The sequence below is a fragment of the Triticum dicoccoides genome, chromosome 7B (genome assembly GCF_002162155.2).
Source record: "Triticum dicoccoides isolate Atlit2015 ecotype Zavitan chromosome 7B, WEW_v2.0, whole genome shotgun sequence".
NCBI lineage: Eukaryota > Viridiplantae > Streptophyta > Magnoliopsida > Poales > Poaceae > Triticum > Triticum dicoccoides.
The window spans coordinates 607822093-607848321 of NC_041393.1; the positions used below are offsets into that span (position 1 = coordinate 607822093).

The 26229-nt window shown below is 46.1% G+C and overlaps 2 protein-coding genes across 2 annotated transcripts; both read left to right on the forward strand.

The window, feature by feature from the left end:
• Positions 1 to 2551: 2551 nt before the first annotated feature.
• On the forward strand, positions 2552 to 10710 carry LOC119336795 (probable cadmium/zinc-transporting ATPase HMA1, chloroplastic). The gene is made up of 13 exons (XM_037608871.1): positions 2552 to 3148; positions 3859 to 4009; positions 4104 to 4288; positions 4527 to 4673; positions 5149 to 5344; positions 5497 to 5609; positions 6019 to 6257; positions 7064 to 7169; positions 7924 to 8088; positions 8573 to 8789; positions 9230 to 9417; positions 9501 to 9587; positions 10047 to 10710. The coding sequence occupies exons 1-13, from the start codon at positions 2633 to 2635 to the stop codon at positions 10224 to 10226; spliced, it is 2490 nt and encodes an 829-aa protein (XP_037464768.1). The 5' UTR covers positions 2552 to 2632; the 3' UTR covers positions 10227 to 10710.
• Positions 10711 to 11045: 335 nt separating this feature from the next.
• LOC119341427 (late embryogenesis abundant protein 46-like) lies at positions 11046 to 11747 on the forward strand. The gene has a single exon (XM_037613298.1). It carries the CDS (start codon positions 11094 to 11096, stop codon positions 11604 to 11606), a length of 513 nt encoding a protein of 170 aa, XP_037469195.1. The 5' UTR covers positions 11046 to 11093; the 3' UTR covers positions 11607 to 11747.
• The last annotated feature ends 14482 nt before the right edge of the window (positions 11748 to 26229 follow it).

Below are 26229 nucleotides of genomic sequence, written 5' to 3' on the forward strand. Positions count from 1 at the left end.
CTACTGTTGGGGAGCCCCGACGCGCGACTGTTGTTGTTGTTGTTGGCCTTTCCCACGGCCACGGCGCCGCTCGCGCGGCTGCTGCTGCTGCTGCTGCGGGTGTTGGGAAGAGCCGCGGGAGCCAGAGGCTGTGGCTGGTACGGTGTGCCATAGGCGCCATGCGGCGCAGGAGGAGCCGCGGGTCGGGGTGCCTGGAACGTCACCGGAAAGTCAGGGGGTGCGCCCGCGGGTGCAGGGTCGCCACGTGAGTAGCCGGCGGCGAAGGCGGTGTGAACAGCACGAGAGCGAAGATGCTTCAACCGGCGTTCCTCGAGACAGAGATATGCCACCACGCGCTCGTAGGTAGGGTTCGCCATGAGGGTGAGGTTGGAGGCGGCGTTGCTGAGATCCTTATTGAGGCCGGCGGTGAGGGTGGAGAGGAGCAGCTCGTCGCCCACCTTGAAGCCGATGTCGTTGAGCTTGTCGGAGGGAGTCTTGAGGCGCATGCAGTAGTCGTCGACGGAGGAGTCGTTTTGGTGACACCCGAAAAACTCCAGCTGCAGAAAGACGATCCATTGGAGCTTATTGTCGGTGAAGAGGCCGACGATCTTGTTCCACACCGTGCATGCATCATCCTTGTCGTGAACGACGGTGTGGAAGATGTCCTTGGACACGGTGAGGAAGAGCCACCTGATGATGGTGGCGTCGATCGCCAGCCAGTCGGCGTCGCGGTTCAGGACGAAGAGGTTGGCGGTGCCATCGATGTGGTCCCGCAGGTTATACTCATGAAATAGGAGATTGAAGTATGTCTTCCAGGCATAAAAGTTCGCCTCTTTGTGGGAGAGGATGACCGAAACGCGACGTTCGATGGGAACATCATGGATGTAGCCCGGGTCGGGCATGATGGCAGTGGAGGAACCGGCGGAGGAGTCGAAGGGGTTCGGTGGACGCACGACCGAAGGGGTGGAGGCGGCGGACCGGTGGGAGAGATTGAAACCAGACATGGCGGCGGTTTCGGACACGACTAGGTAGGGTTAGGGTTTTGGTGCACGACGAGCGGCTAGTGGAAGCAGCAGGCGGCAGAAGGCGACTAGAGGCGGCTGGTTAGCGCGGCTAGCAGCAGGTGGAAGCAGGCATGCGGGGCGAGCGGAAGCAGAAGCAATCGTGAGGCGGGATAGCAGGCTACGACGACGGCAGGGGCGGGCGACGCGGGCGGAGCGGGGCGATGCGGGCGTAGCGGGGTAGGAGGGCAGCGCGACGGCGAGTGATCAGCGACGCAGGCGTGCAAGGAGGCTAGCGGCGGCGGCAAGGAAGCGACGGCGACGTGGCTAGGGCAGGGATCATAGGTAGTCTGATACCATGTAGAATATTATGCAACTCACGATATATTGATCGGGTGCAATATGCATGTATATATAAGTACATAGGACATCCACGTTCTCAACTATACATGGAAGGAGGAGGGCTTGTTGTACAAGAAATATATATGCAATAGCTACATCTCAACACAAGGCCACTATCAAAATTACAATTTGCAGCTATACAAGGCCACTAACACAAATCGTAAAATTGCGAACCAACCTGTGGTTGGATGGTTAGAGGGACTGTGGTATCCCCAGCCCACCAGGTTTCAAATCCTGGTGCTCGCATTTATTCCTGGATTTATTTCAGGATTTCCGGTGATGCGCATTCAGTGGGAGGAGACGTTCCCGTCGACAACGAGGCGCCTACGGTGACTTCGTAAATCTCAAGATGATATGCTGGCTCGGTCTTTCGGAGGTGCTCATAAGGGTAGGGTGTGCGTGTGTGCGTTCATAGGAATGAGTGTATGCACGTGTATATGAGCGCTTGTGTCTGTACTGATGTTCAAAAAAAACACAAATCGTAAAATTGATGAGGTTTGCCTCGTACTAGCAACCGAAGACATTAATACCTCATGCATGCATGCAGGAGTGAGAAGATTGATTTGCATGCACCGTATTAATCAACCAACGAGGGGTGAGAAAGTTGTCCTGTTGTGCGTTGGAGAAAAAAATACACATTAATTAACACGTTAAGCAAGGAGAAAAGACTAGTTTGCAATATTGGTTTAAGTAGCCATTAATTTTACCTTGATACCTGTAATATGAGTTCGTGGCCTTATATATAAAAATGGAGGGAGTAGTTGTTTTCGCACTCCGATCGCTCGACATGTACTAGTACTCGCTCGGTAGAGAAATATAAAATCATTTAGATCATTCTAGTGATCTAAATGATTGTAGGGAATAGTTGCTTACATGAATTGGAGCTGAACATTTTTGTTGAGGGTTTTGAACAGAATAAAAATTCATAATTTTCGAATTTCAGCATCGAATCTCCTTGATCACCCCCCCAAGTTGGTGCCACGAGAGCTCGGAGAATCGACGGTCGGGGTCACCCATCGACACCGTGACGACAGTGTTGCCATCGTCCGGCTCGCAGCGTCCCCGTCGTCCACACGCCCCTCGGCGCAAAAGTCCAAGGCCGAGCCGTGGACCAGCCCACCTCCTCCTCCTCTCCCCCTCCCCTGAGCTGCTCACCACCACCACTAGTCCACCACCATCACCACACGGCACACGCCCCTCGGCACCGCCGCCGCGATCCCCCGCCCCGCCCCGCCGCGCCGCGAGCAGCGATGCAGTTCCTCACCGCCTCCGCCGCGTGCTCCTCCTCCGCCCCGCCGCTCCCGCGCCCCGCGCACCTCCTCCGCGTCTCGAGGCCCCCTCCCTTCCCCCACCTCCGCCGCCGCCGCGCCCCCCACCTGCCCTCCGCGTCGCTGTCCCTGGACCCCAGACCCCCGCTCCTCGTCGCCTCGCGCCGCTCCCTGCTCTTCACCCCCCGCGCCCACGGCGACCACCACCACCACCACGGGCATGGGCACGGCCACGGCCACGGCCACAGCCATGGCCACCACGGCCACGGCCACGGCGGGGTGGACGTGCAGGGGGGAGGCGGGGGCGCGGCGGTCATGCGGATGGCCAGGGCGATCGGGTGGGCCGACGTCGCTGACGCGCTGCGGGAGCACCTGCAGCTCTGCTGCATCTCCCTCGGCCTTCTCCTGATGGCCGCCGTCTGCCCGCACATCCCGCTGCTCAACTCAGTCGGGCGCCTGCCGGCCGCGCTCATCGCCATCGCCTTCCCTCTTGTCGGGGTAAGATCCGCTGACTCTTCCCAGCTCTTAGTTACTGTATTAAGGAGTAGTTAGGAAGAGTACATAGGAGCAGTTGAAGCACCAATGCCAATCTAGTTAGAACCATGCCGTTGTGACTTCAATTGACTTCTAACTAGCATATTCTGAGGATTTTGTTCATCAGAGAAAGTTTTAGTGAATGCTTTCATTTCATGACATTGAATTTTGTTGAGAAATTTTCTCTTAAGAGATTATGGAGGAACTGCTAATGTGATGCCATTATGGAACCTTAAAGCTCTCGTTCAAGCTGTTAGAATTGACCAGTGTGAATTCAACTAAACTTCTGAACAACTGAGTTGATAACTTTGATACCATAGTACTGGTTTGGGGGTAATATCTAGTGCAGGCTGCATATCAGGTCTACCAGCAGACTGCAGACGAACACAGAAACATACTGAAAATAAAAATTGAAAATGAGGAGGTATATTCATTTACTCGATAATAATGCACACCATGGAAAATTTCATTTCCAAACTTCAGAAATCTCTTCTATAGTGGTTTGTTACAATTAGAGCCACTGTTTGCGAAGAAAATCGCTCTAGTTACATTCCATTGAACAGGGAAGTGCTATGCTGGCTCTGCTCCTTAATACAGAAAAAACAGATGTTTGTTGCTTTGAGATTGCTTGTCTGTGGAATGCTTATGTGACATTTTTCCTGTTTTCATTGTAGGTTTCTGCAGCACTTGACGCTCTTGTAGATATTGCAGATGGCAAAATAAATATCCATGTACTTATGGCTCTTGCAGCATTTGCTTCTATATTTATGGGAAACTCATTGGAGGGTGGTTTACTTCTTGCAATGTTTAACTTAGCTCATATCGGTACATGTTTGTGATGCTCTTCAAAATTATCCCCATTTTGGCTCATGTTTATGAATTCACTGATAGTTTTCTCTTTTGACGTTATTTCTTATAGCTGAAGAGTACTTTACAAGCAAGTCAATGTATGATGTGAGGGAACTTAAGGAAAATCATCCAGAATTTGCACTGTTGTTAGAAACAAGTGGAGACGAGTTGGCACACTTTTCAAATCTAAATTATGCAAAAGTTCCTGTGCATGACCTTGAAGTGGGTTCTCATATTTTGGTCAGAGCTGGTGAGGTGTGTTGTTTGTTTATTTAAAACTCCCTGTATTCCTATTTTTTTTGTTCATTTCATAGTCTCTTCACGATCATCACATTGTTATTGTCTTTCTTTCAATTGGACTGCCTTCATGTTACTAACTGAGCATAATGCTATATCCTATCTTCTTCTATTCCTTTTTCATGTAGATGCTATTTGTCTAGTCTAGTTCGTTGGGAATTTTATCTCATTGTGGCGCAGTTCTTCTATTCATTAGGCTGTGCCTGTTGATGGAGAAGTTTACCAAGGATCATCCACAATCACCATAGAACACCTCACTGGTGAAACAAAACCTGTTGAGAGAACTGTGGGGGATGCTATACCAGGTGGAGCCAGGAATTTGGAAGGAATGATGATTGTAAAGGTCAGGCCTTTTCTTTTTTCAGCGAAGAGATCGTTTCCAAGTTCATTTTTCTTTGCTCATTTTGTTCATTAGTCCTGAATGCTTCATTTTCTTATCTTGCTTTATTCTCGTAAATAGGATATTAGGATGTGATGTACTGCTATACTGCTCACACACAAACGTGATTACAGTTATTTAATAGCAGGTCTGTAATATTTAACTTGCTAGTCATGGTTGGTACTGCATAGCCATCTTGACGAGATGAAACCATTCCAGACTGACAGGAATTCTGTGATATTGTAGAAAACGAGAAACAAACCTAATTATTTTTTACAGAATGGACAAACCTAATTGTATTTGTTGGTAGTTACCAGCAACAAATATGCTATTCCTTTTTCTCCTAACATAGCATTAAGTTAGCGCAGTTTATTACGTTTGGCGTACTCCTTCCAGAATGTTACCTTTTTATGCTCTTATTCGGTTACCTTTGTTCTAGGTGACCAAATCATGGGAGGATTCAACACTCAACAGAATTGTCCAGCTGACTGAAGAGGGCCAGCTAAACAAGCCAAAGTTGCAAAGATGGTTAGATGAGTTTGGGGAGCATTATAGCAAAGTTGTCGTGGCTCTGTCTTTGGCTGTTGCACTACTGGGACCATTCCTCTTTAATTGGCCCTTTTTCGGTAACTCAGGTATTCCCCTAAGGTCACATGACATACTGTGTTGGTGTTTTTACAAATACTTCATGCTTCAGAAAATTTAGTACTGATGATTTGGCAATTTGTACTGAACTGATGCACTGGACTCTAGGATTGAGCTTTCTGTGCTCTGACATTTTCTTTAGTTTGTAGGGGTTCAATTTACCGTGGATTAGGACTCATGGTGGCTGCATCTCCGTGTGCATTGGCAGTAGCTCCATTAGCATATGCCACTGCAATCAGTTCTCTTGCAAGTAAGGTACTGTCTGAAAGTTTCGACGTTCTTAGCTTTATTGATTATTTTCTTCAGTTGGTATAAGCAGTGCTTTTTCGACCTCTAAATTTTGTGACATCATCTAGTTGTTTATTCTAATTTTTATCAGTATTTTACTGGGATATTTTCGACTCATTTTTTCTGTTTTATGGTTATGTGCACAAGGGCTGTGAGAGATAAGAGCATATTAATCTGAATTGTTTATTGTTCTACAATTATATTAGTGCTGTTGCTGTGTGCATGGGAAGATATCAGTTATTACTTTGAGCCCATCTTATCAAACTGTGGTATCTTGGTCATAGTAGCATTTACTATGACCCATGCTCCTGTTTCTTGAATGAACCTTCTTCCAGAGTGTGATAGTGGAATTATTCTCTTCTTTATTCCTCTGTAGGGAATTTTATTGAAAGGTGGGCATGTCTTAGATGCCCTATCTTCTTGTCAGTCTATTGCTTTTGACAAGACAGGCACATTAACAACTGGGAAGCTTATGTGCAAAGCAATCGAGCCCATTCATGGACATTTGGATGCGAGTAATGGTGTTGACCCTTCTTGTTGTACTCCGAACTGTGAAAGTGAAGCTCTAGCTGTTGCTGCAGCTATGGAGAAAGGAACAACCCATCCTATTGGAAGGTGAGGAAAATGGATAATTTTCCCAAGGGTCATATTTATTTGTTTTATTTTTTTTGCATGCATCATTATGAATTAGAACTATGCAACCCCTTGAACACTAGTTCCCTTGGGTTAAATGTATTGATAATTACTATACCTGCATTGAATTTATACCCAATCCAGCCATCCAGGCCAATACTCTGCTGACAGCCAGATTTTCATCAGAGTGCTTTGATGAAAGAAATCTGCTAGTTCATTTTAAACTATTTATCAGTAATTACTTTAGTATTCAATTGTGTCTGGTTTGACGTCGACTAGAATCATCCAATGTACAATTTAATGTGCTATGTTCTGCTAGTGTACTTTAAAAACAATATTGTGGTTTTCTTCATTGTGAAATTCAAATATGTGCTTGCAAAAACGAAAGAAGGAATGCAAATATGCAAGACCTTTTTTTACGTATTTTCTAATTTTAGCTTCATAGAAAGATATGTTTGACTAGTCTGTCCTTCAAGTGCTACGAGTCCACACGATACACGTTGAAAAAAGTGGTATGAATCCACTGCTAATCAGTGGCGATGAATCCTTGCAATCCCAATATAGTGTGTACCATGCTTGATTTTCATTAGCTTATAGATGAGGTGCGAACAAGAATTCTATCATATGCCCTTAAACTTGGTGTAAACTTTATTGTCTCCTGCCACTATTTTAAGCTTGATGTTCAAGCTCATAATGTTTAGTTTATGTTCTTTACAGTCTCATGTATGTCATGATTTTTTGTAGAATAATTTATAGCAGCAATTTGATATTGATTGTATGATTCACAGGGCAGTTTTAAAACACTCTGTTGGGAGAGACCTCCCAGTGGTTGCTGTTGAGAGTTTTGAGAGCTTACCTGGTAGAGGAGTTGTTGCTACTTTGAGTGGCATAAAGGTATGTGTATCTTAGATATATATTTCCACCAGCAAAGTCATGGAAATTGGTAGATATATCAAGGAAGAATTTTCTGTTGGCGGGTTATTATTGTAGGCTTGACTGCCACAGTGGACAGGCAGGGTTGGCCACTGTATCTCTATGTGTAATGTTTGTTATTTTGGAATATGGAAGCCATTGTAAATATGCTTAATTTGCAGGGAAATTTTATTTTGGGAGCATTTTCTAAATTTAAATATGCCAAGGTTAATATTGAAATCGATATAGTGCATATACATTTTTTTTTGGATTTCTCATGCTCTCTAGAATTGGTCCTAGTCATTGTTTGGTGTTGTGAAGGTTCATAAATGAGAGTGGTTTTCGAAAAATTGTGTTATTTGGCTGGATGGTTTGTTTTGTATTAGCTGAATTGCATAATTGTATCATGAGAGGAACACCCTTAAAATAGGATAATGAGATGATGTATCAAGTTTGGATGGTGTAGACGTGTTGATCAAATTGGTTTAATGATCTCATTTGGGTGGAAAGGCAAGAGTGGAAGAAGTCAAAGTGTTTTACTGAAAAATGCCATTGATCTTTCATTTACTATAAGCAACACATACTCATCGCATCCCTATTTACTCATTATGCTATGGGTATGTTTCTCGTAGATTGAACAATTAGAATGTACATTGTGTGTTGTTTGGTCAGTACGAAGCATAAGATAACTTGGATCTTGGTATGTTAGGTTGACACTCATCTATTTCTATTACAGGCAAGAGACAATGAAAATGAGTTTGCTAAGGCATCTATCGGTTCTGTGGAATATATTTCTTCACTATACAGATCTTATGGTGAATCTGAACAAATAAAAGAGGCAGTAAAGTGTTCTGCATTTGGTCCTGAATTTGTCCAAGCTGCTCTCTCAGTAGATAAAAAGGTGAGTTGGAAAAATCTTCTCATATAAGTATGCCTTTTGATGTTCTTTTATGCTGCTGTACAGTTATTTGTTTGGGATGTTCATGTAAGCATTCATATATAATAATTATGTTAATTGATAAGTTAATTCAGGCTTGAGAATTGTTTTGGAATCTGAGGTGGATTACTTGTTGCAGTCTAAGCTCATATGTTGCCCCACATCAATAATAAAGTGTGATTTGTCAAACACTGTTTTCTTCATTTGGCTGGTTGGGGTATGGTATATACTGGGAGAGCAAAGCAAAAATGAAAACATAAGTCGGTCTATATACGATAAGTTCTGGCAGGCTGTAGTGCCTTTTACCCATAATAAATCTGCCAAATATTCTTGCTACATGCCCACATCCATTTGAATGTATTATCATAACCAAATCACCATAGAAGTTGTTGATTATCTGAAGGTTTACCTTCCATGTATTATTTATCCGGTCACTGAATCTTATCAGGTAACCCTTTTCCACTTTGAGGATGAACCCCGTACTGGTGTCTGTGAAGTTATATATACCTTAAGAGAAAAGGCTAAACTTCGAATCATGATGCTTACTGGAGATCATGAATCAAGTGCTCAAAGAGTTGCTAAAGCTGTATGCATTGAAGAAGTTCACTTCTCTTTAAAGCCAGAGGACAAGTTGAACAAAGTAAAAGCAGTTTCAAGGGAGGGAGGTACTTCAGTTTCTTGTGACTATCAGATGGCAGTTTTATGAATTATGGTTACAACAGTTTTTTTCCCCTTTCATATGTTATTCCATTATCGACATATCTAGCTTAGACACCCACCACTTAAACAAACTGGATTGCTTTCTACTCAATTTCACCTCCTTCCGTGTTGCATGGCTTGATCAAATGCCTAAATGGTTTTCCTCCAACTTCTAGTTACTATTGTATGTGATCTATAACCTACCAGCTACCACCTCAGGTCCTCAGCACTCTTTTCCCATAGTAAACTCTGTTTATTGTGCATTTGAAGCACTCTACTTTTTGCCAGCCCAACTTTTTCTCATAGAAGTTTCCGCTTGCAGTCATATCACCATATGCTCACTATTTGGCCCAAGGGAAGTTGCTTCTGATGGCTAATCATTATGTACCTTTGCATTTATTTTCAGGTGGAGGTTTAATAATGGTTGGTGATGGTATAAATGATGCACCAGCTCTTGCAGCTGCAACAGTCGGTATTGTTCTAGCACAACGCGCCAGTGCAACAGCGGTAGCTGTTGCAGATGTTCTGTTGTTGCAGGATAATTTATGTGTGGTGCCATTTTGTATCGCTAAAGCTCGTCAAACAACTTCATTGGTAATGTCTCCTTTGAGCTCAATGTGGAACACTTATAGATACAATATTGCTGGTTCTTACAATTTTGAGGTTTATCCTTACAGGTGAAGCAAAGCGTAGCTCTTGCCTTAACCTGTATTGTTTTTGCTGCACTTCCTTCTGTCTTAGGATTTCTTCCTCTTTGGTTGACAGTAAGTTCGTTCTTCCTTGCATAGCACTCCCTCCGTTCCATAATTCTTGTCGTGGTTTTAGTTCAAATTTATTGATGCATCTAGCAGATCTGATGACCACTTGCCAATGACACGAGGCTAACATCTGTGTCGCATACTATGAGTTGAAAGTATAGGGGTGAAAATATGGTCATTTTATATTGATAATGAAGTTTTACATGTTTTGGCTTGAGGAGCATCATCGTATTGTTGTTATTTTTGAAGAAAACCAGTTAAGTTAGTTCTAGTGGAAAAGATGATCTTGTACCTAAAGAATCTACCTATCATAAGAAATTAAAAGTGTTGCTTATACAGTTAAGAACTTGGGGTTACTTGCAAGTCACATGTGCTTTCTCTCCAACTCCTGTAGTGTGTGCACATACTGTACTTCATTATTGTTGTGTTATTTGTTGCTATTTACACATTATGTCCAAATTTCAGGTTCTTCTCCACGAAGGAGGAACCCTTCTCGTTTGCTTGAACTCAATACGAGCTCTCAACCCTCCGACATGGTCTTGGGCAGATGACATCCGACAACTCGTCCATAGCCTAAAAAGCTACGTCTCGGCAAAGTTGAATAGCTCCTCCTCAGATTGCTCAGCTAGTACCGTTCCTTTGTAGACATGTATCTTTGTAATTTCATTGCATGAGCTGTGGGGCGTTTAGGGTGACAGGTTTCTTCTGACCTGATTTTTATAGGCTGTACTCGTAGCACCACCTTGTAAAGAAAACATGCCTCGTTTCATGCTGTGTTCATAGCAGTGCCAACTGCCAAGCATCCTGTAATCGGACTGTTGGCTGAGGCTTGTTTGGTCCAGTGCATCGGGTAGAAGGGCGAATCTGTTGCCAAGAGAAGCTACTGTGTAGAGCCGAAGAAAGTTACACGACAAATCTGTGCTGAATGCTCAAGGCAACTAAGTACAAAAGGGGTCGCGTCTGTACTCTGACGAAGTGGCGATCGTTTCATCCTGTAAGGCAAATATATTGCAACTACAGATGTGTTGTAGTTATCGAACACCATTGTTGAGAATCATGCTGAGGCTTGAAACCTGGAACTCCAAGCTCCCGAGCTGGACCAATAAATTATCCGTGAGGTTACTTTGAATTGGCAATTTTCATTAAAAGAATGATTCAAATTCATTGATCGTCAGTGACATGGATGCAGGCAAAGTCTCAAATTAAACCTCGAAAATGCTCAGGGCGGAGCCACGCGTGAAGAAGCCTCTTTCCTGGGTGCCACGCCACCATGTTGGCAGCGCACGTGTCGGCAGCAAATCCCCATCGCCGACCTGAAGCATCTTGGTCGACCAAGAGCCAAAACCACAGCCCGCCACGGCGCCAGCCCGCGTGGACCACCCAGGAGAAAGAAAGCGAAATGCCTCTTCGTGTACACGACCCACGTGTCGCCACTACGTGTTTCGCCGCTGCCGACGACGGCGCCCGCTATAAATCCGTCCGCAGCCTCGCCACATCTTCCCAACCTGCTGAATGATAGCACTCGCCAAAATCTGCAAAGCGCACACAGCTGAAGCTCGAGCAGCCACTCTGCTAGACAACATGCAGGCCGGGAGGAGCGCCATGGAGGCCACCAAGGAGGCGGCGGCCAACGTGGGCGCCTCGGCGTGCTCCGGCATGGAGAAGACCCGGGCCACGCTGCAGGGCCAGCTGGACAAGGCCACGGCGCACAGCGCCGCCGACAGGGAGGCGGCCGAGACGAGGACGCGGGAGCGCGTGCACGGCGCCGAGGAGGTCAAGCGGGACGCCATGCTCGCCAACGCTGCCGCCAAGGAGCGGGCCAGCGCCGGGGAGTACCACCCGTCGCAGGGCGCGCCCGGGATCGTCCCGGGCGGCGCGCCCGTGGGCGGCCACGTCGAGGCCGGCGTGGCCCAGAGCCGGCCGCTTGGCGCCGCCACGGGCACCGGGAGGCCCAGCGCCGCCCATAACCCGCGCGTCGGCGGCGGCGCCGCGCCGGCGACTGGCACCGGCGGGCAGTACCAGTGAGGACGTAGGAGCACGGTCATGTATGTATGCGCGCGTTTGTAACCGATCCAGGTGTATCAGTATCAGTGTAGCAGAGCAATAATTATCCAGGTGTATCAGTGTAGCACGGCCATGTATGTATGCGCGCGTATGTTGATAGGAGTACTACATCTACGGGTAGCTAAGTACCACACGTACGTAGGTGTAGCATTACTCCCCAGACGAATTCCTACTCATGCCTCCGGAGAGCACTCGCCCGTGCCTCCAGAGACCACTGGCCTGTGCCTATGAAGAATTCACACCTGTGCACATACATAACTTACATGCCTCAACCGTCCTATGAAGAATTCACACTTGTGCTCGCACATAACTTACATGCCTTAGAGCAACTTCAATGGGGCGACCCATTTCGTCCGTCCGCGTTCGTTTGGATCGATGCAGAAAGAAAAGATGGTCCAACGCGCCGACCCAAACGGCCCCGCCTCCGCTTTCGTCCGCCTCCCAAAATGGGTCCATTTTTGAGCCGGATTTGCGTTGGCGTGGACACAAGACGGACGCGCGCCCTCTCTCCTCGCGCGTGCACAACCTCCACTGCCGGCTTCGTGATCGACGCCGCCGGCCATTTTTTCCGATAAAAAAGGATACATAGATAGTTCTTGCGTACACAGATAAAAAAAAAGATCAACTACTCGTCGCTTTCCGATTCTGACTCGGTAATGTCATCTTCTGACGTCTGAATATAGGCGTCATCAGCATGCTCGTCCGCGAAGTCCCATTCCGATGTTTCTCTCAGTTTCATTTGAGCGGTCAGCTTTCGCGTACGCTTGCCCTCCCAATAGGCGGCTCGCTCCGTCCTTCTAGCCTTCCTCTCCGTCCTCCTCTGCTCATAGAACTGATGTTCGTTGACGATGTCCTCCTGCGGGAAGCGTTCGCGCCACACCACCAAGGCTTGCACATCCATCTCGACGAGGGCGAGGCGACGCATCCGCCTCCGGTGGACGTAACGATCCTCGTCGGTGAAAAGCCGCGGGACAGGCGTCAGATCCTGCGCCCGCTGGCTCGACACATCGGGAAAATTCATCTCCCGTCTCGGCCGTCGGAGGCAGCACGCCGTCGCGTCGTACGCGCGGGCCGCCTACTCAGCGGTATCGAAGGTGCCGAGGATGAGACGCTTCTCGCCAAACAAGATCTCGGCGGAGAAGGCGACGGAGGGACGCTCGGGGACTCCGCGAAAATTCGAAGCGTCGAGGATACGCATCGACATGCTGGCGCACATGCGCGAGGCTAGTGAGAGGGGACGAGACGAGTGGGCGGCGGTGGCAGACTGAGTGTGGAGGGAGCGCCATCTTTATAACGAGCGCCGGCCGTGGCGCGCCAAAATGCGCGCGCGAACACTGCCCGCGCTCCGGAGCGCCAAAGCCAGCGCACTAGGCCAAATTTCCCCCGCGCGCGAACCTTTGCCGCGCGTTGGCATGGCCGCTGGCATGATCTAAAGCGCGCGCGATCATGAAATGGATCGACGCGTTGGGCGCGCTGCCGACCCAAATCTAAAAGAGGGCGGACGACGGGCGGGCGGTCGATCCAAACAGACAAAAAGCGGACAAAAGCGCCGTCCGTTTGGGTCGGCCCGTTGGAGTTGCTCTTAACCGTGGCTAAGTGCTGTGCACACGTGACTGCAGATGCATCATGTGTTAGGGAACGTTGCAGAAAATAATTTTTTCCTACGGTTTCACCAAGATCAATCTATGAATTCATCTAGCAACGAGAGAAAGGAGTGCATCTACATACCCTTGTAAATCACGAGCGGAAGCGTTCAAGAGAACGCGGTTGAGGGAGTCGTACTCGTCGTGATCCAAATCACCGGAGATCCTAGCGCTGAACGGACAGCACCTTCGCGTTCAACATACGTACGGTCAAGGTGACGTCTCCTTCTTCTTTATCCAGCAAGGGGAAAGAAAGGTTGATGAAGATACAGTAGCACGACGGCGTGGTGGTGGATGCAGCAGCGATCTCGGCAGGACTTCGCCAAGCGTCTGCGAGAGAGAAAGGTGTAGCAGAGGGAGAGGGAGGCGCCAAGAGCATGGGTGCGGCTGCCCTTCCCCCCCTCTTTATATATGGCCCCTAGGGGGGGGGCGTCCCTAGAAGATGGGATCTTCAGGGGGGCGGCCAAGGGGGTGGCTTGCCCCCCAAGGCAAGTAGAGGCGCCCCCCACCTCTAGGGTTTCCAACACTAGGCGCAGGGGGGCCCAAGGGGGGGCGCACCAGCCCACCAGGGGCTGGTTCCCCACCCACTTCAGCTCATGGGGCCCTCCGGGATAGGTGGCCCCACCTGGTGGACCCCCGGGACCCTTTCGGTGGTTCCGGTACAATATGGGTAACCCCCGAAACTTTCCCGATGGCCGAAACTTCACTTCCTATATATAATTCTTTACCTCCGGACCATTCCGGAACTCCTCGTGACGTCCGGGATCTTATCCAGGACTCCGAACAACTTTTGGGTTACTACATACTCATATCTCTACAACCCTAGCGTCACCGAACCTTAAGTGTGTAGACCCTACGTGTTCGGGAGACATGCAGACATGACCGAGACGCCTCTCCGGTCAATAACCAACAGCGGGATCTGGATATCCATGTTGGCTCCCACAAGCTCCTCGATGATCTCATCGGATGAACCACGATGTCGAGGACTCAAGCAATCCCGTATACAATTCCCTTTGTCAATCGGTACGTTACATGCCCGAGATTCGATCGTCGGTATCCCAATACCTCGTTTAATCTCGTTACCGGCAAGTCACTTTACTCGTACCGTAATGCATGATCCCGTGACCAGACACTTGGTCACATTGAGCTCATTATGATGATGCATTACCGAGTGGGCCCAGAGATACCTCTCCGTCATACGGAGTGACAAATCCTAGTCTCGATTCGTGCCAACCCAACAGACACTTTCAGAGATACCCGTAGTGCACCTTTATAGTCACCCAGTTATGTTGTGACGTTTGGCACACCCAAATCACTCCTACGGTATCCGGGAGTTGCACAATCTCATGGTCTAAGGAAATGATACTTGACATTTAGAAAAGCTCTAGCTAAACGAACTACACGATCTTTGAGCTATGCTTAGGATTGGGTCTTGTCCATCACATCATTCTCCTAATGATGTGGTCCCATTATCAATAACATCCAATGTCCATAGTCAGGAAATCATGACTATCTGTTAATCAACGAGCTAGTCAACTAGAGGTTCACTGGGGACATGTTGTGGTCTATGTATTCACACGTGTATTACGATTTCCGGATAATACAATTATAGCATGAATAACAGACAATTATCAAGAATAAAAAAATATAATAATAACCATTTTATTATTGCCTATAGGGCATATTTCTAACATTATGCTCGTGTCTTTCCAGGCGAAGCAGCTTGGCTATAACGTCATGACATGTCCGTGCCTCTAGAGAATTCACACATGTACACATACATATCTGGCGTGTCTCAACCGTGGCTATGTGATGTGCACACGTAACTGTACATGTCACATTTAACAAAGCGCACACGTGACTGTACATGTCACATTTAACAAAGCACGTTAGAAGAAAGAGAAATATGTCTGAAAATACATTCACTAGTAAAGAAAAGGTATTTGTCCCGATTCATAAGGGTCTTTAGTCCCGGTTCTGGAACCGGGACTAAAGGGTCGTTACTAAAGCCTCCCCCTTTAGTCCCGGTTTTTACACGAATCGGAACTAAAGGCTCTCCACGTGGCCGCTGCTTGGAGGTCCACCTTTAGTCCCGGTTAGAAACACCAACCGGTACTAAAGGAAATTTTATGATTTTTTTTAAAAAAAATTTGAATTTTTTTTGAATTTTTTTTTTTGATTTTCAAATTTCTAAATTATTTTAACCTCTCATCTCTAATCACCCCTTTAACCTCTAATCACCCCTCATCATCTAACTTCCCGGACGGTCACCCATCCTCACACACCTCCAACCTGAGCACGCTTAACTTCCGGGTTCTATTCTCCCTCGTTTCTAACTTGTTGTTTTTCTGACAATAGTAAGATGTTAATCCTATTAACCTCAGGAATTTAGCTTGAGCATGAAGTCACACATTTCACTGTTTGAGTTTGAAACTATTGTTCTAAAAAATAACACTAATATTTAGTAACACTAATATTTCTTGAATAATTAGTTTGACCATTGTTTGACCACAGTTTGACCAGATTTGACCAAAATTCAAAACTGAAATAATTATTTAGTAACACTAATATTCTTGAATAATTATTTAGTAACACTAATACTCTTGAATAATTATTTAACAAAAATTCAAAAAAAACTGATTTTTTTGCCTCCAGATCTTAAAAGCCCTGTAACTTTTTTTCTGTAAGGTTTTTGAGGATTTAAAAAATGTTTAACGGGGTTCCCCCGCTTAAATTTGGATGTAACTTTTCAAGTAGATGATTTTTCATATAAAAAACTTTGTCATCCGAGTTAGTATGCAAAAGTTATGCCCATTTTACTAAATTCTAGAGAGATTTTGCAAATAAAGTCAAAATTCACATTTGCAAATTTTCCCAACAACTAGACCACATATCACATGGGAAACTTATTTTCTTTTATTTTTTTGACATTTTCATCATTTTCTTTTATTTTTTTATACTGAAAAGGCGATCCCCAAGGGGGGGGGGGGGTAGAGTTTGAAAATGGGACCTTTAGTACCGGTTCGTGCCATGAACCGGTACTAATGCCTCAAACCCCATTAGTACCGGTTCGTGCCATGAACCGGTACTAATGCCTCAAACCCCATTAGTACCGGTTCGTGGCACCAACCGGTACTAATGTGCATCGCACTCTTTAGTCCCGGTTCGTGGCACCAACCGGAACTAAAAAGTCCAGACGAACCGGGACAAATGGCCCACGTGGCCCCTGGGCTCACGAACCGGTACTAATGCCCCCATTAGTCCCGGTTCTGGACTGAACCGGGACTAATGGGCTAACCCGGCCTGGACCAAAGCCCTCTTTTCTACTAGTGATTGGACTCCTGTGTGCCACACACCCTATCATGAAATTTCAGTTTTTTTTTAAATTTTGGGACATCAACCGTGTACCACAGCCACCTTCAATGATCATTTTTGGTAGTATAATGCTGGAACTGCGGGATGATAATTCCAACAGTTATCTGATTGGTTCATACTAATGGTTGTACTTCGTCAAACTAGGAACAATGGGTATAAACGTTTAATGCTCGTGGTAGTCCTACTTTTTTAATGAATATAAGTAAAGAATTATATTTCATATTTGTTTGATTCTTCGTGCCTTACATCTGAAAGATAATTTTCAGAGGTCCAGTGCTTCAGTTAACAGGTCATTTGTGTTTATCATCCCAATGTGATGATCATGATTTCGCGGGCATACATACATAACACAATATGTAGTGATGAATGAGTTTTCTATTTTCTTTTTCAGCTCAGACACGACCTTTCATTTTGCCGTTTATCTAAATGATGAAGCGATGAAGAAAGCAATGTGTCAGAGTTATGAGATAGTTATCACAAGTGTTTTATTACAGAAAGTGCTGATATTAAAGGTGTTTTTTTTGGGGGGAGATCTTAAAGTTATTGCTATGCTGAATTTAATATTCTTGAAGTGGGAGGAAAGTCTGAAAATATACTGCGGCAATCGAATATGTAATCAAATGTTCTAATTGTATTTTGCTTGCATAAGAAAGAAGCCATAGTGTTACTCCACAAAGAAATATTTATACTATATATATATACCCTGTTGCACCTAATTGATGTATTTATTTTAGACTATCACGAGAACAAAATCTCCCCCCCCCCCCTCTCAAAAAATTCCCTGTTCCATGTTAACAGTTATTGAAAATGAAATCTAATTGATGTATGCCATGCTATTACTACTTTTAATCAAGTTACCTGAGGTAATCTCTTTCTAAGTTATTTTGAAAAGGTGACGACGTGGATGGGTGTTGTAGGGACAGGGCTGGCCCTATCATTATAGAGGCCCTAGTGCGATTGAGGCACAATGAACATTAACATATTAACATATAGACGTTCAATAACATATATCGTATATTATGAAACATATAAAGGCATTAACATAAAAACATAATTTTAGTTGACAAATAAAGTCTCAATACAATCATCTATATGTGGTTATATGATGCAAATAATGATTATAATGTATTCAACTATAAATAACTGTTGAATAAATACAACATGGTGAAGTCCGCCGAGGAGGGGAGGGGGGGGATATGGCCCCTTCTATGTTGGTTTTTGTTTTGCAAACCAATTTTTTTGCACTTTATTTAAATATATAGATATATTGTGCCCTTATTTAAGATGGGCCCTAGACCGCCACATCTTTTGCCACGGCCTAGGACCGACACTGAAAGAGACACACATATGCAGCCATCCATAATGTAAGGATTGCCTTGATGTGGGCACTGACACTTGTATCCTCGTCCAAATGATAGATTCGTGCAGTAGCTTCGACCTTCACATGCGTAGCTTTCAGTATTCAGTTTGGCACATGCACAATTTGGTTGGTCTATGATGGCCATGTCAGAGATTGCCGCTGGGGCATTTTGTGGGTCTATCCGACCTGAACAAATCTCAGCTATAAGGAAAGTGTACCCATATGTTGACAAGATAGCTTGACATCCGAGACTGGGTACATGTTAGGGCGGAGAGCAAGTCTGAGCCCAAAGCCTTGGTCACGTCATTCCCATTCCGTCCGTCTTGCTCCAGGTGAAAACTTGATCTTTGGGACCGGGCGATGACGGCTATCTGTGGTCGTACCCTTCTAGGAGGCACCGTTTTGGAGTCCTAGCGTCGTTGTGGTCCGCTTCACCTTTCGTTGTGGTTGCTCATGGTGGAGGTCCCCGTCGGCACCAAGCGGTCCTTTTTGCACATCTGTTGTTTGCTTGGTTGTCGGTGGGGTGGTGTGTCGGTGTCCGACACCTTTATATCTTGCCTTGGGTGTGTGTGTGTGTCATGTGCGGTGGTGGCGTGTGTCTATATCAGTGCCTCGGTTGTTATGTGGTGATGGTTGCTTTATATAATATAAAACGGGGAAAACCCTTTCTCGTCATATGAGCACTGTCCAACGAGACATGGTGGAACACATGTGCCGCAACCAGGACCCAAGTGCAAGAATTGGTTATTTACAATGCACGAAGAACTGCTGGAGGACAAGTTCACCACATTGATAGTAACTTTGTTGGCAATCTGGAGCTCCCGGCGTAAGGCAATCCATGAAGACATATTCCAGAGCCCTTATGCAACACATAGCTAGTTTCATCACATCTTATAAGGGAGATTGAGTCTCTTCATAAGTATATAGTGTGTCTGTAATGACACACAGAGTTGTATCTATTTATAAACGGACACCGGTTGGGGTTGCATCTGGTGCCTTGCCTGTTTTGGCATAGCGCCGCATTCATGCACATGCATTGTCCGCGGCATCAACCCATCAACTTAGACAAATGCACCACATTAGCAACACGTAAACGGAGCTGATTGCACACAGGGGGAACAATCAGCTAGCTACAAATGCACCACATTGCCTTTTTATGTTGAGTAAATAGCACAAAAACCCTAATCGCAACATTTGAGCGCAGCATTACACATTCGCCTGTCTACTCATTGCATATATCTCAAAAAACAAAGAAGAAGAAAAGGAGCCACGGCCACAAACACATTAATATTGCAGCAGCTATAGCAATCTGTCTAGCTAGAACAGATTTCAGATTCCGACACAAACGCAGAAACACAAGTAATATGCAAGGGTCTAGCTATACTAGTTAACCATAAATAATTCTTGCCACACGTACTAATCAGTCGCTAACAGAAAGAGTGCTGATCATAGCTAGACTATAGAGACTACTAGACACCATGGCATAACATAAGTAGGAAGTGGACAGGCTCGCTAGGCATGGATCGACATGTACAGATGTACTACGAATCAGAGGGCACGGACGAGTGCGACGGCGACGAGGGCGAAGTTGAGGTAGAGCGGCGCCCAGAGCAGGACGTCGTGGACGATGAACTGGGCCTTATAGGCGTGCACGTGCCCAGGGCAGCCGCCGACGGCCGCAGCGGCGAAGGCACGGAGGAGCTGGAAGTAGGCGAAGACGCTGAAGGCTTGCATGCTGACGGCCAAGGCCAAGGCGGCTTGCAACCTCCTGGTCTTCGGAAAGAAGGCGGCCACCGTGGCCGCCGCCGCCGACTGGGCGCCGGACGATAGGGCGAGCAGCAGCCTATGCGTCCGCATGACAGCCGCGTACCCGTCGGTGGCCGCGCACTCATTCCCCAGCAGGGGATGGAGATGGTCGTGGAGGGTGGCGATGCAGAGCGCCATATGGCCAGGGCCCCGAAGCCGAGGACGGTGTGTACCTTCACCAGCGTACGGATGACCACCTCCACGGTCGTCGCGCCTGCAGCTCCGGCTCCATTGCTACCGGCAGCACCACAAGCATCCATCGCCGGCGCCGGAGTAGAAAAAGGAAGTAGCTAGCTTGCTGGCCGTGGCCTGTGTCTGTGTGTGTGTGCAGACCGCAGGTTCAAGCTGTGTGGGCTTTCTGCCTCCACCGATCTCCGGCGCCAGTTTATATGCAGAATAGAAAGACAATGATGCCTGGGGGCTCTTTTATCTCGTGCCCAGTTTCATTCTGCTCCTCTTTTTTACTTGACTGGACTAAAGCAAAGTAGCAGCACGTACGTTTCCATGCATGGTAATGTCATCAAAGATAAATTCATATCTTCAGAAAGAAAAATAAGTGGGTACTGTTTGGTTCTGAGCCGATGCAGAACCGGGTGTTTTCTGCTTTCTTCTGCCTGCATTGTCTTTTGTTGGTGTGTTGCCTTCAAACGCAATTTACTGCATGCCCCTCCAAGTCCATGGAAACTAATGGTGGATCTTATCTTCCAGCAGTAAAAATGAAACCCCAATACTAACTGGTGACCATAATTTCCATTTTCCCCTTATGTAAGCCCCATATCAATCTAATTTCTGAAACTTAGTTATTAGCCGGCCCTTTGTTGTTTTGGTACGAGCCTGCCGTGAGGAAAGGATGGAAACCAGGAGTGAATTTGCATGTCATGCATGGTCAGTGGTCTATGGTGAAAGGCATTTTGCATGTGGGGCCTGCACTCACATGCTTGCATGCATGCTTGTGCACCATCGTTTTTAGTTTGTTTGTTCTTTTCCTTTCAGAAAAGCTCAGTTTCTAATTATCTTGCATTAGCCTAAGCAAAAGAAATGGTGATCTTGCACTAGGATGGACTGCATGGTACCATCTATGCATCCACCGTCCATCCTTTTTCTCAGGATGTGCACCTTTTAATCCGCCAAAGTTTCATAAAATTATTCGATATTGTATAGCCTCAGTAGGAGTATGTATCTACTTTAAGCTTTAGTGTCGGACAGTACCATGCATACAAATACAACCAGGTGCTCTTCTCAACTCCCATCTAGACTACCTAGATTCTCTCTCCTCTCACACCCAAGTCTTCTATTTAATCTTCATGCAGAAGCTTAGATGGTGAGTATCTTCTACACTTTAAAGTTGGAATTACAATCCATTTCGACAATTACATTTCTCCTAGCATGATCTTTTGAATAAGACTAATACTCAATTTAATTTATGATAACTAAACATTTCACTTTTGAAACATGATAAAATTAAAATGAAACTCTTTGGAACCAAGGCATATGTTTCATGAGGCTTAATTGTGTGTACGACAGATCTCTCTTAAGGCTTCATTGTGCATCATGATGTTTTACTGTGTTCTTTGTTCATCATGGTGTTTCTATTTCGCTAAAAATATCACGTAAAGCATATATTTTTATTGGTGTGTGCTAGCATGTGTGTGGTTTCAACAAGTATTTGTTGAAGGCTACACAAGTTCCAAAATAGTTTCATCTGGTTTCACCGTGTTCAAAAGGGCACATAATGTTTCACTGTGTGTAAGTGTGTTCAGATTGTTTCAAGTGAATTTCAAAAGACTACAAGTTACGTTAAGGGCCAATATTTTTGGTGGCTTCTCCCATAAGTTGCTCCTCCAATTTGTTTGGGTTTCTAAGTTTGTTTATCGCTTACTAGTTTAGAAGCTTAAAACAATTAAGGTGGCAGATTATGGGATGAGCTAGGGGTGGGGCAGCTTAATTATGAGAGACACTGCCAAAATAAATAGGCCTAAAGTAGTGTGATATCATTTTTACCGGGGTTCGTGGTGTTTCACAGTGCATCATCATGTTTCATTGTGTTTCTCTGCTCATCAATAATTTTGTCTGGTTTAAATATGTATCATATCTAGGGGCTTGCCAGTTTCAACCGTTTTTGTCCCAGTACAAAAACCACCTCCCAAACCAATAGCAAGACAGGGAAGGGAAGGAAGCCATACCTCGCAACAAAATCAACACATTCAGTGTGGAATAAAAGTCGAGACCTAAAGCAAACTGTTCGGTGGAGGAGAACAGAATCAACACTAATTGGCACATCAATTTTTAAGGGAGAATAAACATAATTTTGCTTGAGAGAGAGAACAAAACACAGTAACTTTGTAAAAGTAAAAATGAAAAAAATATTCCCCTCATCTATACCAATATAAAAAGACCCAAAGGGGCAGATCCAATTAATCTTGACCATCAAATCATGTCAATCGAACGACCTAGACTGCTTCATTGTCGAGCGCTCAACACGTTTAGCATGCAGTTAATTTCATGCCAAATATAGTGGTAATCACATAACAACACGCAAGTAATATCACGTTTTGTGAGGCCGTCACGGCACGGTGGTCGGTGTGGTTCGCCGCCGATCTAAAATCGGTGACGATCCCTAAGTACCACCGGAGCGTGGTGGTGCTGCACCCGCACACCACGACGGTGCGCCTCATCGATGAGCACGGATGCACGGTTGATAGGCGGTCGGGGGCGGGTTTGTGTTGGCTCCTGGGGCTACGATTGCGTTCCCCTGTCACGTTGCGCACATCGAGGAGGACATCACCGGCGGGGGCGACGTCTCGGGAGACGGCGAAGGAGGAAATGCGGCCGGTGCGAGAGCAATTAAGGCGGAGGGGGGATTAAGATCGAAGAAATCCGCTCGGGTTATTCCCCATCTCACTCTTCCTCTCCAGCATGCCTCATCCTCTACTCTGCCTGCTCGAGCGCATGACGGAGATTGTGGAAATCAACGAAGAGAAGATGCAGAGGTTCGCGGGCAGGGATGCGCGCCTGCGGATCCGCCTGAGAGAGATCGGGGCCTGGTACTTGAGCAAGCGCGAGATGTATGCGGATGCGGAGGCGATTGTAGAGAATCTGAAGGAGGAGGAGGAGAGATCGCTGTTCGGGTGCGGAGGGTGCAAGCATCCGCTGCAGGTGCCAATGTGGGCGGCGGATCAGGTAGACTCGCCGGTGAGGGCGGTGGTGAGGAAGTGGGTGGCCTTCACCATCTTTGCGACCGCAAACCTCGCCCCCGCCATGAGGGAATCGGCGCTTCACCCTCGAGAGGGGGTCCTGGCCCTTCCCGCTCCGGGGTCGGCCATGGCTCCGATCGAGATCCGCGAGGATCCGGTGGATCAGGCACCGCAGGAGGCGGCGGGGGCGCTGCGTCGCTCTGCTCGTCTCGCCGCAGCACCATCAACATCGGAGACTCCAGAGCCTCGCTGTTCGGCACGCCTCGCCGGGAACAGAGTCTGAATCCCCTGCTAGATGGCAACCGCTTTTGGGTACTAGCTAGTGAGGATTTAGATGATGTTTCTGACGAGGATCTCAATATCTCAGGTATGATCCATCCCTCTGTCCATAAGTACCTGACACACACTTGCAATTGTGAGGTTAGTTAGGGGGATATTGATACTCAGCGTCGAATTAGACGAGTTAATCGTAGGTTGAAAAAGAGGATGAACACTTATGTTCAGAGCCTCCTGCTTAAAAATGGAAAAACTGGGGATGAAAAACAGAAAGGTATAAATCAAAATGAACTCATTCACATTGATTCACCCAATGGGGGGGGGGGGTTCCATAAGCAAAAAATTGATATGGCATTGATCAGGATTAGGAATAAGATACCCAAGATATGGGATCTGCCCAGATTTCCTGAATATTTGTCAGATATAGATAATGTTTATGAGGATTGTGAGGTTAAGGATAATAGAATTGATAAGAGAGACATAATTCTGTATGAAGAAACATTAGCTGATAGGAAAATTAGGATGAACAATATCCCAGAAAATTTCATGCTGGAAGAAGCAATGGAGGAAAGTCAGGATTATAAAAAAAGACACGAAATAGGAGTAGAAAAAGTGTAGGTGGAATGGAGGGGCAGTGTGGAGGAAAAAGAGGATGACCAGGTGGGCTCTGGAAGAAAGTGGCCCAGTAGTGGGGTGTGCATAAAAAGCCCAGTTGCAGATAGTGGGGGAGTTGGCCTATATATAGGGGGGGGGGATCCCATCCTTCATCACTGATCCCGATTTCCTCCACCTACCAAACCCTAGTGAAACCTTGGCGGCGACTAGTGAAGAGGAGGAAGTGGTGAAGAGGGAACTGCTTTGGGAAGAAGAAGAAGCTATGGCTGGAAGATAGGAGAGTTGGAGGCCAAGGCCTGGAAGAGGAACTAATCCAGGAGGAAGAGGTAACTTTTATGGCAGATCTGAGAGTTTTGGGAGAGGTTTGAATAGACAAGAAGAGAGAGAACTAGATGGATACGGTTGGAGGAACAAAGAGGGGAGTTTCAGAGGAGGATCAGGGACCAATAGCAGTGGCTCTGGTGGGGATGGGAAATCCACTGGGAGTGGTAGAGATGGAGACAATAAGTTTGGCAGATTTGCATCAAACAGAGGTGGGAATCAACAGGAAAGATACCAGGCTGGGATGAGTGAAAACAGACAGGAGAGTGGATCTGGGGTTAATACAAATATTGCACAATTGGGGACGCAGGGAGGACCAGTGCAGCTGGCAGGAGAATTTCGTATGATGAGCAACAGTGGTTTCCCTTAGGTTGTGCCAATGGGGATGGGGCTTGGGCAGTTTGGTTTCATGCCTCAAGAACAAATGGCACAACAGTATCAATTTCTCTTGTCCAATATGCCAAAGCAGGAAACTCTGCAGCCACAAGTAGGTGCTAGAGTGGAGGGAGTTAAAGAGACAGCTAAAAAGAAAGAAATATGAAACCCCAAGAAACTTTTCTGTGTTAAATGCAAAGAACAGGGGCATGTAAAAAGTGATTGCAAAAATTAGGTCTTCTGTGTGGTTTGCCAGAGGCCATCTCACAATACTGAAGAATGCACCATTCTGAAACAGCCCAAACTAGTTGCCAAATATGTTGGCTATGGAGCCAGGGGGTTGGGATGTCTTCTGGTGCAGAACACCAAGGAGATTGTAGCTACAGAGCACATTAACCCCATGGCCTTGGTTACTGTGCAAGAGGGACAGCTGAATGACACCACGGTGGCCTATGGCTTCAGCAAAATGTTTGATTGGGGGTGGACCTGAAGAGCCAAGTTTCAGAGTCCAAAAACTTTCCTTATGAGATTTCCTAGCAAGGCCAAATTGGTGGAGCTGAAGAACTTTGGCAAATTCACCCTGCTTGGCACTGGGGCTATGGTGGAAGTTGACTTCTAGAGTCCAGATGATAAAGCAAAAGGAAAACTTCATTCAGTTTGAATCAAGATGTGGGGGGGGGGGTCCTGACACCTTGAGGCATTATCTGGGTGCATGTGAAATTGGTTCAGCTCTGGGGCCAGAGGTTGAAGTAGACATGGAACACATTTACTCTAAAGAAGAAATTAGAGTGAAGGTGGGAGTGAGGGACTTACATAAAATTCCTGCTGGCACTGAGATAACTACTAAAGATTTGCTGCTTTATGATATTGGTTTTGAGTTTGATTCCATAGCAGAACATGGTTGGTACAAGTTTGAAGAAGGGAATAAAAGAAAAATCTTTGACTATCTTGATCTGGAGAGCTCTGAAACACAGAGGGAGAATGAGATACAGAAAAAAAAGTAAACAATCTGAGTCTGGGAAGTCCTTTGTTAGCTTGGGGAGTTTGGGGTTGAAACAATATGAACAAGTGGTGCTTAAAGTAGGAGAAAAATGAGTTGCTCAAGGAAAATTCAGGAACAAGGTTTGATGGAGAGGGCCAGGGTGAAGAAGAAAGTTTGAAGGCTAGACTTCAAAAAGTAGAGGAACTTGCAGCAAGGCGGACTGCTCAACTTATGCTGGAGGAGAAAAAAAGGAAGGAAATGGACATCATCGAGGTCAAGAGACAACATGAACTACTGCAAATCAATATGAAAGCAAGTGAAGAGGTGAGAGGGTCACAGTCAGGAGAGAAAAATATTGGAAGAGAAGATGAAAAAGAGGACACCGAGGGAGGAATAGCATCAGAAGGCAGATTGGAAGGAGGAGAGGGGATGAAAGACTTGGAACTAATGGAACAGACTGTTGGGCTAGGATATATGGAGCCTGTGGATTACACTGCTAGTCAGGAAACAGAATCTTTTGAAACAAAAATCAAGAAGGCTGGCATAGGAGAACTGGAATCCCAGGAAGAAGAAGAGTTGAGAAGATGTACTAGACTGAAAGGCAAAGAAGACAAGAAAATCACTGATTTGGCTAAAG

Bases quoted from the DNA above. Each gene is read 5' to 3' on its own strand.
- LOC119336795 (XM_037608871.1), top strand. From the start codon at position 2,633: ATGCAGTTCCTCACCGCCTCCGCCGCGTGCTCCTCCTCCGCCCCGCCG. The intron at 5,345-5,496 runs GTATTCCCCTAA...CATTTTCTTTAG, and splicing joins GCCCTTTTTCGGTAACTCAG to TTTGTAGGGGTTCAATTTAC. The intron at 5,610-6,018 runs GTACTGTCTGAA...ATTCCTCTGTAG, and splicing joins TCAGTTCTCTTGCAAGTAAG to GGAATTTTATTGAAAGGTGG.
- LOC119341427 (XM_037613298.1), top strand. From the start codon at position 11,094: ATGATAGCACTCGCCAAAATCTGCAAAGCGCACACAGCTGAAGCTCGA.